The sequence below is a fragment of the Lepisosteus platostomus genome, chromosome 18, assembly GCF_059453375.1.
Source record: "Lepisosteus platostomus isolate fLepPlt1 chromosome 18, fLepPlt1.hap1, whole genome shotgun sequence".
Taxonomy (NCBI): Eukaryota; Metazoa; Chordata; class Actinopteri; order Semionotiformes; family Lepisosteidae; genus Lepisosteus; species Lepisosteus platostomus.
This window is the reverse complement of record NC_142628.1, coordinates 5,958,685-5,972,557: the sequence shown is the minus strand read 5'-3', so window position 1 is coordinate 5,972,557 and position 13,873 is coordinate 5,958,685. Positions and strand designations below refer to the sequence as shown.

General features: G+C 39.2%; 1 protein-coding gene across 4 annotated transcripts in view; it reads right to left on the bottom strand.

Moving 5' to 3' along the window:
• The window catches only part of tp53i11a (tumor protein p53 inducible protein 11a), a 71,484-nt gene that overhangs the window by 13,994 nt on the left and 43,617 nt on the right, over nt 1-13,873 (bottom strand). For all 4 annotated transcript variants that reach the window (XM_088611061.1, XM_088611059.1, XM_088611060.1 and 1 more), the window contains one exon: nt 8,318-8,478. In XM_088611061.1, coding sequence (XP_088467187.1) covers nt 8,318-8,446 — 129 coding nt within the window. In that variant the 5' untranslated portion in view covers nt 8,447-8,478. Of the gene's footprint in view, nt 1-8,317; nt 8,479-13,873 lie in introns of those variants that run through there.

Sequence of the window (13,873 nt, the reverse complement as noted above, 5' to 3'; positions counted from 1 at the left end):
CCAGGCAGTGAGGGGCGAACTGGCAGGGCAGGAGTGGCAAGGGCGGGCACCCCCAGAACCGTCACACGTGTAAGCAGTGGCCTGAACGCAGTTAGAGGTCAAATGTCAGAGTGCCAGTACTAGTGGAGAGCCCTGCCTCCATTAGACCCCATCAGCCCAGTTAATGGGATGACTGGTCGGTGGACTGATGCCCGAGATTGATAAGTAATTGGTCTAATTGAGATCCCGTTTGCACGGGGCTGGCGGAAGGCTGAATCCCTTATGAATGTGCTGGTCACCCCTGGCAACGGCAGGACCGGATCTGCTCCCAGCCTGGGTGTGACAGAGAGCATCTCTTTAGATTTTCCAAAAGATTTTGATTATTTTCCACACACAAAAAATTATCATTCTCAACTTGCAGGTGGTAGGCATTCAGGGACATGGATATTCTGAACTGGTTAAAGAATAGAAAAAAGCAAAAATGAGGGGTGAATGTTCATATTGGGGTTACAAGTGGAATACAGTACCACTGTGATCTGTTTGAGAACCATTGCCTTTCCTAACGCGACACAAATTGGAAGATGAAATACCAAAAGAGGAGCATTAACAAACATTGTAGGGCCCGCAAAGGAAATTTAAAAAGGTTTAGATTCAGCACTGGGCATACAGATGGCAGATGGTATTTTATGTACGCAGTGCAGTGTGTTGCATCCTGGTAGCAAAAACAAACTATAAATACAGTATATGGTGGAAAACACCAAGCTTCAAGAAGCTGCTCATGAAATAAGGTGTCTATCTACATTCTTTTCATTTTCTAGATAATGTGAAGAAGGAAAACACTAACAATGTTAGGATATATAGTTAACAGTGTAAATTGTAAATCAAGATGTTCTATATAAATTGTATAAAGCAAATGTAATAGCTCATTTATTAGACTGTTTACCATTCTGGTCACCATGGTACAAAACTTGATGTTGGTGATCTGGAAGCAGTCCAGATAAGAGCAACCAGTTATATTCTTTGGGTTGAGAGGCTAGAAAATTATATTTAGTGTTGAATGTATAACACAATAAAGGGACCTGATTCAAGCATACGCTATCTTCAAAGCATTCACAAAGTGAAAACCCATGGATTTCTTCAAGAACAGAAAAACAGCACTGCAGGCAGTTCTCTCCTGATTGAGATATAAAAATCCAAAAATAATGTTAAAGGATGCCTTGGTTATTGGGACGGCTAACCCTTACCTCAGCCAGGGCCTTAATAACATACATCTTTCCAGCTAAGGGTTTGCACAAGGGTAAATGTTACAATCAACATAAATATCACAGTAACTTGTTCTTGGGCAGTGGCAGTGCTTTCAACAACTTAATTAAGGGTATTTCATTTGCATTTCAGTTTTGATTTAAAATCCACACTTTTAATGTATCACAGAAGAACTGCCAATGATTAGTAGAACATTAACTGTAATTGCAATATACAGTAGGTCTTAAAAAAGTGAAGATGGGACTAAATTCACATGAAAACCCTGTTTACAGACATGGAAACATTTAAAAAATGCTGATAAAGGATGTATAATTTAATGGTAAAGCTAATCGTCACCCCAGCTTTGGGCTTATTGACAAATACAGCTTTCCAGTTTAGGGATTGCATAAGTGTAAATATTACAATTACCATAAACATTTGGCTTGTTTTGGGTAGCAGTAGCACTTGAAAAAAATTAATGAAGCCTAATTCATTTTTATTTGAAATTCATACTTTTGCCATTTAAACTTATAATACTAACTGCCTCTATAGTACAGGTCTAAAATATAAAGTGAAGATTGTAGTAAATTAGCATTTTAAAGCCTTGTTAAAGACATGGGAATAGTCTTCACAGAAAGGCTTGTGAGAATTCGGAACAAACCTCAGAGCAATAGCTTTGAAGCCGACTCTTCAGAATTTTTGAGAAATGACTGGATGGGTTCCTTTGATCAATCAGATACTAACCCCCCCCCCAAAAAAATACATAGATGTAACAAACCACTTCCTATTTTTCACAAACCTTATGTTCATGTGTTTTGGCTCTGGAGCCTTTCTTCAGGTTTGTACAGAGCACAAGGAGACAGCAGACAGAGGAGAGAAAGACAAAACAGTGAAGAGGTGAGGAAGGGGGGGTGGGGGTGGGTAAAGGGGTTAATTAGGTAAAAAGGTAAAGGACAGATTACATGGAAGTGTGAAAATGAGATTAGCTGGTAGCTGAGTGCAGGGGAAATGTTGAACCCAGTCTAACATGCCCAAAATCCATCTCTGACACGAAATAAGCAGCATAACCTTTGATAAACACTATTTCAAGCTTTTATCTTCATTTTTTCTAGCAGTTAACATAAAACAAAGAAGGAAAGAAGGTCTCACAGCTCTCCAACCTTCAGGGTAGAATAATTAGCATTTTGTTCCAAAAACTTATATTGTTCTTTTGTATTTTTTTTAACTGCAACACCCTTCCACTTGGACTTGACACACTCAAGAAGTTGATTTAGGTTTTCATCCTAAGGCATTGATTATTCCAAATGTACCAAGTACTGCTTTCAGGATTGCTAAAATACATTTCATACAAGGCTTGTAGAATACTGTCAAAAGAGACAAGAAGAACAAAGATGAACAAAGACCTTTTAGTCCCACTTCAACCCCTTCAAAACACACTGGAAAGAAACAGGTGTGATAATGTGTTCAACAATACAGAGGCTTTATGTGAATGAGCCTCAACCTAATGAAATCAAAGCTAATGATTTTGCTACTGTATAGCATGGCTATTAGGAAAGTAAATTTGATTTCCAAATGACAAATTATAATTGAATAAATTCTAATTTATTTGGATCTATTAAATTGTAACTGATTAGAAATGTAATGTAGTATAACAGCTATTTAAAATCTATCCCCTCGGCTGTGAGCCTCCCAGGAAAAGTGGATTGAAGATGGGTGAATGGACAGAGAATCCACTTGGTGGACCAGTCATGCCACCATAATGTAACTTTCCTTTCCCACATCCCAAATTACTCCTTGCACAAAATCACTTCATAGTAAATTAAGATAATACACGTCCCTCAATGCTAAAAGAATGGATTTTATTCTTTATATGTTTTTTTACATATAATTTTTTTTTTAGTTTTGCTTACTAAAAGAGAAGCTTTCTTAGAAGTTTTTTTTTCCTTGCTTCTAAGGTACACTATAATACTGTAACTTCTTTTTTTTGTAGGTTTGGACTGCAGAGGTGGTATACAGAACTTCACTAGCAGTAGTATTCCATTACAAACCATACATCGGTGAAGATATCCTTCTGGCACGCAGCAGAAAACTTTTTCCTCAGCGCTTACACTTACAATCCTTTGTGCATTGAGCAATGGAATTTTCCTCGTACTGTTCCGAATCTTTCACATATTAGTTGTTGTGGGAATAGCTGCAGTGCCTGTGTATATACATATATTATGCACAATGGAATGACCACAGGTAAAATGTGGTTTTGGGAGAAAAGAAAGGGATTCAATATTCAGCCCCAAATCTACTGACACACGTTTCAGCATCCGTTTATTGACGTTTCAATGAGGCTGCTCTAAATAACAAGGAGTGGGCACAGAGAGAATGAGAGAGAGAGGAATTTTCCAGGCCCGGAGCTGTGTGTACATGTGTCTTCATATATTTGTGTGAGGGAGGCGTGGGAGTATATACTGTACGTAGCTAAGGTGGAACAATAAAACTGTCCATTGAGTCACACCAAAAATACCCCTGCACTTCGCCTTCTGCCCTGCTGGGAAACAAACTTGCACGCAGCTGCAGTGAGGAAGGAAAGGACGTCTATTTCTTTTGTCAGGGGGGAAATCAGGAGTTTCAATTCTTAGGATGCTCAGAGGGAAAAGCAGGAAGCCACCTTGCAGGAAAAGTGAAGGGGAAGGCTTGTTAGACTGTTTCCTTCATTTGTTTACAGGAACTGCAATTTATCACTCAAATCTTTCATCAGACGGCTCTCTTCCCCCTTCCCTTTCTGGGCAACCTTGGTCCATTCTGCTCTTACCTACCATATTGATATTTTAGGCTTAAAATGTAATTCAGCGGATCACATTTCAGCATTTTAGAATCTCAACCAGCCCAGGCATGTGTATTACGTTGTGCGTCTGTTTCCGGGCCCTAAAATGTCCAGGGCTACTCCTACACCTGGTTTAAAATCAAGAGCGGGGTGAAACTCAGGAGGAGACCTCTGTCCTCTCCCTGTATCTCAAGTCATTTAGATTAGGTTTCATGCCCATGAATGATTCAGGATAATAAAACATCAGAACATACATTTTAGAATGCAAAGCGTGAGACTTGGACTTACTATGCTCCAGCTCTGGCAGGGGAATTATCTCACCACTTAAAAATTAGAAGATACTACACCATTGGCGGCTGTTCCTTATCTACAAAAGTGAGATGAAAGCTTCACTGATGTGACTCTCCAAACACATAGCTACTACAGCTGTGTGTGGACATCCAGGTTTCTCAAATTTAACAAACACAAGCTCTTGAGGATTGCCCTTCTGTTGGTCTCAAACAATGTTACCAAACGGTATCTGTAGATCTGGTATGCACACACGTACAGAACATCTAACTCAAACGATTTAGCAAATTTAATCATTTCTTTCCTACACCAAACTTATTCACAGAGAATCACAAATATCAGTAGATATGATATAATGATATAAATGTGAGACCGTCCTTCACTTGTTTACAGGCACTGCAATCTTGAAATCTTTCATCAGAAGGTAAACTCAAACAAACTCAAAGGCTAATGTACTGTACAAACCAAAACTGATAACAGCTCAGGGAGACAGAAACCACTATTAGTAAAACCAACTACTGTATAACCTCAAACTGTTCAGGGTTCAGGAAACATGATCAATGCTCCCTGAATGTGCTCAGAAGAAAGGATTCCAAGTACCGTACATTTAAACTCATTGGTGCTGTCTGTTGAGGTTGCAATCTGAGGGACGCATATTGTATCATAAAGATTACCAAAAATTATGTGATGCCGTGTTCAATGCTAATGAATGAACCACAGAATTAAGTGCTGCTGTGGATTTTCAGTCAGGCCCCACCCTGTGGTCTGAGCTACAGAATAGCCTATTGATCCTTGCATGCAGGAATGCAGGGGAGATGAGCTTGATTGATAACAAGCATCTCTCAGGAGAGTCACTGAACCCAGGGCAGTGCTTCCCATGATGGATGTCCACACCTGGAACCTGGGTGTGTAGCAGAGAGTTATGGGCACATCTGGACGATGGCCTTTAAGACACAAGTCACGGTCAATCGCCCAAAAGAAGACAGACGAATCAGGGCTCTACAGGGTGTAAACAGCCACTCCACCTGGTGACCACTTGGCCAACCTCTTACCTTATTTTCCCCAATTAAAAAGGCAGTCACCCTTGTCTACAAATGTTTTCCTAGTTCAGCTCAAAGCTAGCCTCCTGAAGAGAACATGAGGCTACAGCCCCAGCTTCTCTTTCTCTCTAACATTCGGATGCTGCACCAGGACTGGTTGGTACTGGGCCTGCAGAGCACTGATTGGACATCAGTTAGACAGGCCCTTTCAGTTCCTCCCTTCTCCTTCTGCATGGGCGTTAAGAGTGCATGACTGTTGGATGAGTATTTCACTATTCAACATTATCGATTTAGACAATTCAAATGTTTGATATCAATTTAATATATCTAAATAACAGTATTTACTTATGAGTATTTGCATGAAGAGTCTTCTTATGATACTAATAAGTTAGTATAATCAATTTCTCCAAGCCCGTAGTTTCTCATTTCACCTCAGACAGCCATGATCACGCTGATCTCTCTGCCTCTGTTTTCAAAGAAGGGTTTCTCAACTCCCACAGCTGAAAGACAACAGAAACGAAACTCATCCTGAAACTGGGTTCACACCTCCCCCCTTCTCTCAATGACAGACTTATTTTCGTGTGATCTTCTCTATTCTCATGCAGGTTTTGACTCCACACCTTTCTCCACCCCTCTCCACTTTGCACTTCCTGAGTGGCCTCTCATCCACTCTCCTCCACTTTTCCAGCTTTTGTTCTCCTGTGCTATTTAATCTGTCGTCTACCCCGTCTTTCTCACACCCGAAGAAGGCTCCACAGCTGAAGTGTTGTGTTTCCTTTCTTTTCTTCTCAGCACGGAATAAACCCGATACCTGTTCCCTTGCAGCCTATGCATGCTGACGCAGTTACCTACTTGAACATAATCAATTTTATACCAAATGCGTAATCCTTGTGTTTGTATCTCTTTGTAATCTTGACATCCATTATATCTTGGTAACCCTCAAGTGAATGATCTGCTGTTTGTATCTAGGCAGACTGTTTCATGTATTTCCATTGATTGTTTTTATGTACACATGTGGTATTAAATGCATTCTGTGTATTTTGAATCTGTAGTGTGCAGACTGTCTGTTATTCAGCTGATTGATTACTAATAGCAAAGAAAAGCTCACGCAATTTACTGTTACAACATATAAATTGTGCCAATAAATTCACACAACTCCTACACCATGCAGTATCTGCTGTATTTTAGAATTGCAAGTATTAGAAAATGTATTGCGGCACACTGATTTTCAAAATATCCTTCTTCGCTGTATTGTTGAAATCCCTTTTGCTCTTATCTCTGGGGACATACATCTCGTCATCCAAATTAGAGAATAATCAGCATGTGCTGGAAGGAGTATTTTAATTTTTGAAGCTGAGAAGAGAAGCACATGTACACCCACCAGGGCTAAGGCACCAAGAGATTTACATTGTGGGTGTCACCCCCTCTGAAAGCTAGACAGTGTGAAACTCTACCAAAGGTCTGGTCTTTCTGTGTAGCAGAGCTACAATATCCGCGCTGTAGGCAGTAGGGAGTATTTACATAAATATGACGCACATTAGCCTTTACCAAAGATTCATTCAAAAAAGGTGATGCCCTTCTATAACTAGGTTTAAAACACAGAACATATTCCAGTAATTAGGAAGTCTGAGTTAAGCAACATCAGTTCAGATGGTGTTACTTGGTGATAAGTTAGTCTGATTTTCTTCTTTAAAAAATATATTGGACGCGAGCTACTTCAATGTTTTTACAGTCATGCAGAATTTCTTCACAACAGCTCACACAGCCTTTGACAATTACTTCTACAATTACTTCCAGAATTACTTCTACACATTTAGCAGAGTTGACTAACAGTGCAACTTCACTTGTGATTGCGGTCAGACACCTGGTCAAACTCTTTGATGCTGTCGCTGGACTTCATTATGTTATATACTGTACCTTCCACCGAGATGATAAAAGCTAACTGGGTCTATTGCTGTACTCTTTATTCAAGGGGAGGGGACGAGCCAAAATGCAGCCAAGAAACATGCTCTTTGTTTGATTTTTGACTAAATATGGATTTGAATAATTTTGTCTTAAAATGATATTTCGTAAAAAGAGATGTCACTTTTGCTGTGTTGTATGACATTCTACAAGGTTACAGTCAATTTCTCCAAAACCCTCTGAAGTGTGGCAGATGAAATCAAACTTCTCATTCAGTTCCTCAGTAGAGCACGTATTGGCTTGAAATGTAGTCACTCAGGTATCACTCAGGTAAAAATCACATTGATTCAGAATTGCTGCTACTATTGACTCACGTGTGATTATCCTTCCAATCCAAATAATACAGCGAATAATTTAAAAAAAAAATCAACACAGTGTGGATACACTTAACCTTCTCTTAAACGTTTTAAGTGGAATATTTTAGTTCTAAACCACTACAGCGTAATGCTTTTTTTGGTCATTTTCCCCCATTTGATTGCCAGCCAGCATCTTGATATACTATATTATTAAAGCATTAGTTAGAAGTAATAGTTTTGGTTACAGTATGTAGCAAGCTTGAAAAGGCATTCTTTGTGTTTTTGATATTTTCAGATTACAACAACAGTGTTTATAAATTGAATTTTATATATACAAACATGCTCAAGTCATTTATAAAGGGGAAAAAAGGTTCCAGCTATAGGTTCTAGGCCTTGATTATTGTATACTAAAGTAAAACCTTCTAAACTTCTTTTACTGGAAGACAAATACGCCCTGTTTTCTAAGCTGCAGTTGCTTATTTAAAACTACACACTGGACAGTTTGGTTTCCTTATCTTATACTGAATACAATTACTAAGCAAAACATTGTTTTTCTGTTTGGTCAGCTCAGATTTACACATGTGCCTTCTGCTCGAGTGTAAATAGCTCAAACCGCTATGCAGTGGACGTTTTACTGTTTTACTGTTTTTTAACAGCAATTTTAACTCTCACAAAAGACAGCAGGGTCCCCTGACCTTAGACCTGTGTACTTCTCCATCATCGTCTTCTCCTCCGACTCCCAGGATTTTGCGGGTTTTCAGGCGGCTGACCAGGTCCGTCTGGCTGTGCTTCTTCATCAAGGGGGGGTGAGATTTGGTAGCCATGTATGTCGCTGCTGACCAGCAATCCAGAGACTCTGGGGACACAGAAGGCAGTGTCACTGACACAACAGCCCCACGCTTCACTGCCCACCTATGAATGTTCCAGTTCCTAGACATCCCTGCGATGTGAGGAAACAACCACCACCAACATCCAATAAAAAAAAAAATCTATTCAAATGCTACAGCCTCTGCACAAAAAACATTGAAGATCTTAAAATATTTCCACACTTAGAATACGTACTGTATGGACAGTGGCCTATGAAAAGCCTCAGAATCACGAAAATACTTTTTCTAGGAGACTAGTTACATTTTTTGTAACATTACCATGCTGATCTTAAAACTCTGCTAAACTCAGAGGTATAATGTCATCAAAAATACAACTCATATCCTACGTACTGCATTCAATGTCCTGCACGTACAGAATATAGAAAATACAGAAATACGCTGAATTTCTAGATGTTCCACGAAAGGTTGGCAATAAAACATGACTTACAGATGACAAGAACACTTAAGATTCCAGGATATTAAAAGTGCAATGAGTGCATATTTTATTTCCATATTCTACTTTGTTGGTTCAACGCATGTAACTTGTCTCAAGAAAAAAAAAAGTATCTTTTACATCTACTTACTCAGGAGGGGAAGATTTTAGTGGTTGAAACCTATCTTAGAACAAGTGAAGAATCTATTAGTCTTTGTGGCTTTAGACCAAAATATTGTGTAAATTTATGTGCAGCAGGTGCTGCTATTTCCTTCCCCAACTTTTTTAATAGAAGCCAGGCGGCTACTGTGGGGGGGAAAGAGTGCATTTCTGCGATAAGAAGGGAAGAATTACTTGCTCTCCGAGATGCTCTGAAAGACCTGCTCTGTGAAGAAAAGCCTTCTGCCTCTTGGCAGAAAACAATATTGCATAGTTTCACTAAGAGCACCGCACACACTGTACCAGCATGCACCTGGGGATTTCTTACAGAGATCAGACTTATAATGTTGCCTCTTCAAAGGATGTTTCCAGAAGTCCTCCCAGATGATTACAACAGAAAAGAGGGCCAGTTTTAGAAAACACACTTATTAATTCAAAACCCAAAATTTAAAAAGGTATGGAAATAAGTAATATAGGAATGCATTCAATTATTTACAGCAAAACAGTGAGGGTTCCTAACATAATGCACAGTTGCACATGTAAGAGTAGGGCCCAGCTGTTAAGTGCATCTCCAGCGTGGAGCTGTTGTGAGAAATGTGAATGGATTTTGAGGTAGGCGGGAGGAATTGGGAGAGATGAAACACCATGGAGAGCAGGTACAGAACCTCCAGTCAGTAAAACCCAGTGAGACACCGAGCCAGGCTGAGTGCCCGGCATGCATTTCAGCTTCAAGCCACACCAATCATAATCACCAGCTTCCACCTCTGAGATCAGCGCAGTCTGGTGCGCACACACACACAGAGGCTTCGCCCAAAACATCAATTATGTGCTTTGAACCGTGCACTTTCTGACACAGCACAGGCCCTGTAAATCCATGACATATATAAACATTCGTAAGTCAATGTCCCTAGAGACCAGCACCTCGCACACAAAAACAAGTGTCACATATTTCCAAATATTGTCTTCTCTCTTTGGTAAAACCAGGCATGCACCACACAGAAGCGGATGACCCAACACTTACTGTAAATGCAAACAATTTCTACTTATACTTAATAAGTAGAAACTATAACCAACAAACAACTACACATCAACAGGAACGTCTGAAATCTGTAGGTGTGGGACATTTCAAATGTGCAGGCATGTCTTGAGCAATAAAACATTTCAAGTGGGGTAATAAATCACGGCATGGGAAAACATGGCCTAGGACACCATAATGACGACATTGTTCCCTTGCTAAAGCTGAAACATCGGAAAATTGAACAAAAATGGTGCAAAGAGAAGTCGAGCTGCACAAGGATCAGATCTCCTGCTTCCCTCCCATAAGCGGCTGCGCGCACACCAGCCGCGGTGAAATCTGTCCCGTGCGCTCGGGACCGGGAGAGCACACGCGCACCCGCCTCTCCCGCTCGGGCTCCGTCTCCCCCTCCTCCCTCCTCCCTCCTCCCCCCGGAAACCGCAGCAGAAAGCGCCTCTTCGGTACCAAAAAAAAAACTGCCTCTCGGTCTTGATTTACAGTACTCCTCGTCTCATTTAAAACCCGAAAAGTTTTTAGAAACCGCTAAGCACATTTCTAAATTTAGAAACGACAGTATTGAAAGGCAAATGCCCCCAAGACCTGTTGCAGCTAACCATAACCTACTCCTATTAAACATAATACCTAACACATTTGTGCCAAACACAAATTAACAAAATTATTCAATTAGCAATAGACAACAAACTTCCAAGTCGTCTTCTTGTGCTGTGTGATGTAAGATAAACCACAAAAACCCCCCAGTTGAGCCAAGAAAGTACCAATCAGTAAAATACTGTTAATGCCTATTCTGCAGTTGGTGATATGCAACTAGGCCATCAGGAAAGTCTTTAAAGTCTCATGTTTTTTAACATATTTTACAAAGCAGGATGCTATGGTTAGGGGTGGTCATATTTCCCAGATCTGATGACTTATGTGCAGGTAACAAAGAAAAAGTACCTTATACAGGTATTTAAGAATAATATTTGTAGGCTACTGCTAATACAATATATGGTTGAGTTCTATGTGCAGAATCTCTACAAGTCTATACCTCCATTTGTTAATTATCTCTAAAAGCTTTATTTATGAAAAGCATGTATCTCCTTTGTGACGCTCTGAAGAGTATTAAACTGCTGCTGACACAGTCCTTTACAATGCTTGAGGAAACAAAAGGAAGAGCTGGTTCAATATTTTAAGAAATATTAAGACAATTAATTTCCCAGCACTACAGTAAGAGCTTTTCACAATTTCTGTAAGTGACAGTGTAATGGAGATCTTTGTTGCTTTAAAGGGCAATAATACAGTTTAATGCCAAACTAAATAAAGATGTGAAACAACAGTGAGGCATTATAAAGCTACTGTCTGTACTGCTGTTGCTGTTCAGCTGAATATGAAGTACCAATTTGATCATAACTGAAATATTTAATGTATTTCAGAGAGCCTTGTAGGTTTGCACACAAAGTACACAATACTGTGTATTTATAACAAACACTGATACATAAAGTGTTCAAGCAGAAAAGCATTTATCCTTCCATGTTTCACTTCAAGAGCTTAGCCACATTCATCTTTTGTGTACTGCCAGTGTAGCTGTCTGTCAAACACAATGCATGGTGAAATTTCTAACAGGCTGCAGCTAGGCCATTAATCTTTGTATTAAAGACTTAATCATTACCCCGTTTTATAAATGTTTGCTGTACATTCATATTGGTTTTATAAAATGATCAGTCATGGACTGTAAAGAGAAAATACATTTTCTATATTTAATAATATTAATATTTAATCTTTTGAAAAATCTGAAGTTTGTAGCTTTGACTTACAAAGACAACACAAAACATGCTTTTATTCATGAAGTGATAAGCTATGGACAAAAAACTCTCTGACAAGACATTTACTTGCACTAGAACGACATTTGCAACTACAATAGTACCAAAGCTTTAAGGCATAACTGACAGTACAGTACTTTCCTACTGACCTCTATTCTGTTTAATTAGTTTCCACCACATTAATAATTCTGAATTTATGGGTGAGTTGACTACTGCACATTTCAAGCCAGTGGCTGAAAAGCCTGTTGGGAAACAAACTCAGTCTAATTACAATTTAGATATGACTATTTACACTCTACTTTAATGAACAGCACCAACAAACAATATGGTCATCTTATTATTGTCAAACAGCTCACAGCTCACAAGGGTCATCAAAAATAACTCTCTCATGCTCACCCTAGCAGACATGCACAAATTCCTTAAAAGTCTACACAAAGACAGGCCAGAAATAAATTCATTTTAGCTATTGAACCAAAACAAGAAAGCAAACTATTTATAAAGCAGAAAATCCTGCTGAACACTATAGTGCTTATTCTGTAAACTCAAAGTGATGTCCATTCAACAATAGCTGCATGAAATGCTAAACAAAACCAATTTAACTGGAAACCCTTGACTGGTAACTGGTAACCCATTTCAAATTTTACCTATAGGAGTAGCACAAATGACAAAGACCTCTGGGACATCAGAGACCTTAAGTCAATGTCTTTGTCTAATCTCGGGACCATCCTGGTCTAAACACCTGTGTTCATGTCTCGATGTCTGCTCTCAGATATGCGTGTCTGAGATTGGCTCTTATAGAAACCAGACATTTTTCTCATATGAGACTTAGTGACAGGCCAGCCCATAACTCCTTTGGTGTTTGTCTAAGCTGCAGCTTAAAGAACAAATGCACTACTCCCAACAGCTCACATTAAATCCATTACCCTTTTACTTGGATGAATTGCTAAGTAACTGTTTGCTGCAACTGTACTGGCTATGTCAAAGTGGTAGGCAGATCCTGGTAATTAGAAATGCATGTATTTGAAATGATAGGTACCACCAAGAAAAACATACAAAAGAAGATATAAAAATCAGCCTTCCTTCACATGGAAGTCTTTGTACATTTGAAAACCACATATTTTAATGCAGAAATGTATTTAATCTGTTACAGTACACAGTGCACATTTTCACCTACTGCACTCTTTTCACCCTGTTACCCCTATTGGCCTATACTCTGTAGTCCAGATGAATTTATCTACACATCTGGGACAAATGCTCAATTCAAAATGCAAACAAGATATGCCTCTGCAAAAACTTGAAGCTTCAAAAGGCATTTACAGGATTAGGTATAGTAATGCCATCATGCATTCATGTGAACAGCAGAAGGCATTAACTAAATTATATTCATCTCCTGTGAATTCTACAGGTGGTTAAAGGGCAGTGATCAAATTTACAATATACTGTATTTCACTTCTGCTAAAAAAAATTCAATACATCTTCATTTCTATTGTTAACTGCTTAGCTGCTTCTAAAAAAATCTGTTATTCTAAGAAGCAAAATCACACGCCTGCATGAACTGTTAAATAAAGACAAAACTGTTAGAATTATGTTTTTTGCTTGATTAGTTGTATTTATTTCAGGTGCCAAGCCATTCTTCTCCCATGCTAGCTTACCGTTTTAGTCCTTTTGCAAAATATAAAGTATTTTAGCATTTAAAATAATGAGTAATAAATGTTTTATCCCTTTTATGTGAATTGCTTCTAAATTGCATCAAGATACGTTCCTTCCAGATTATGTTTATGGTAATCCTCGACTTGAGATGTATTGAAACTGCAGGAAATACACACTGAGGTCAGTGACACCTGCTAACCACAGGGCTCTAGTGAGCAGGGGGTCCTTGCTGCTGTTTGTTTGCACTGCAGCTCCTTGAATCACATGGACACATGACCAGAGACCGAGAGCACACTAGCAGAGGTAGCTGG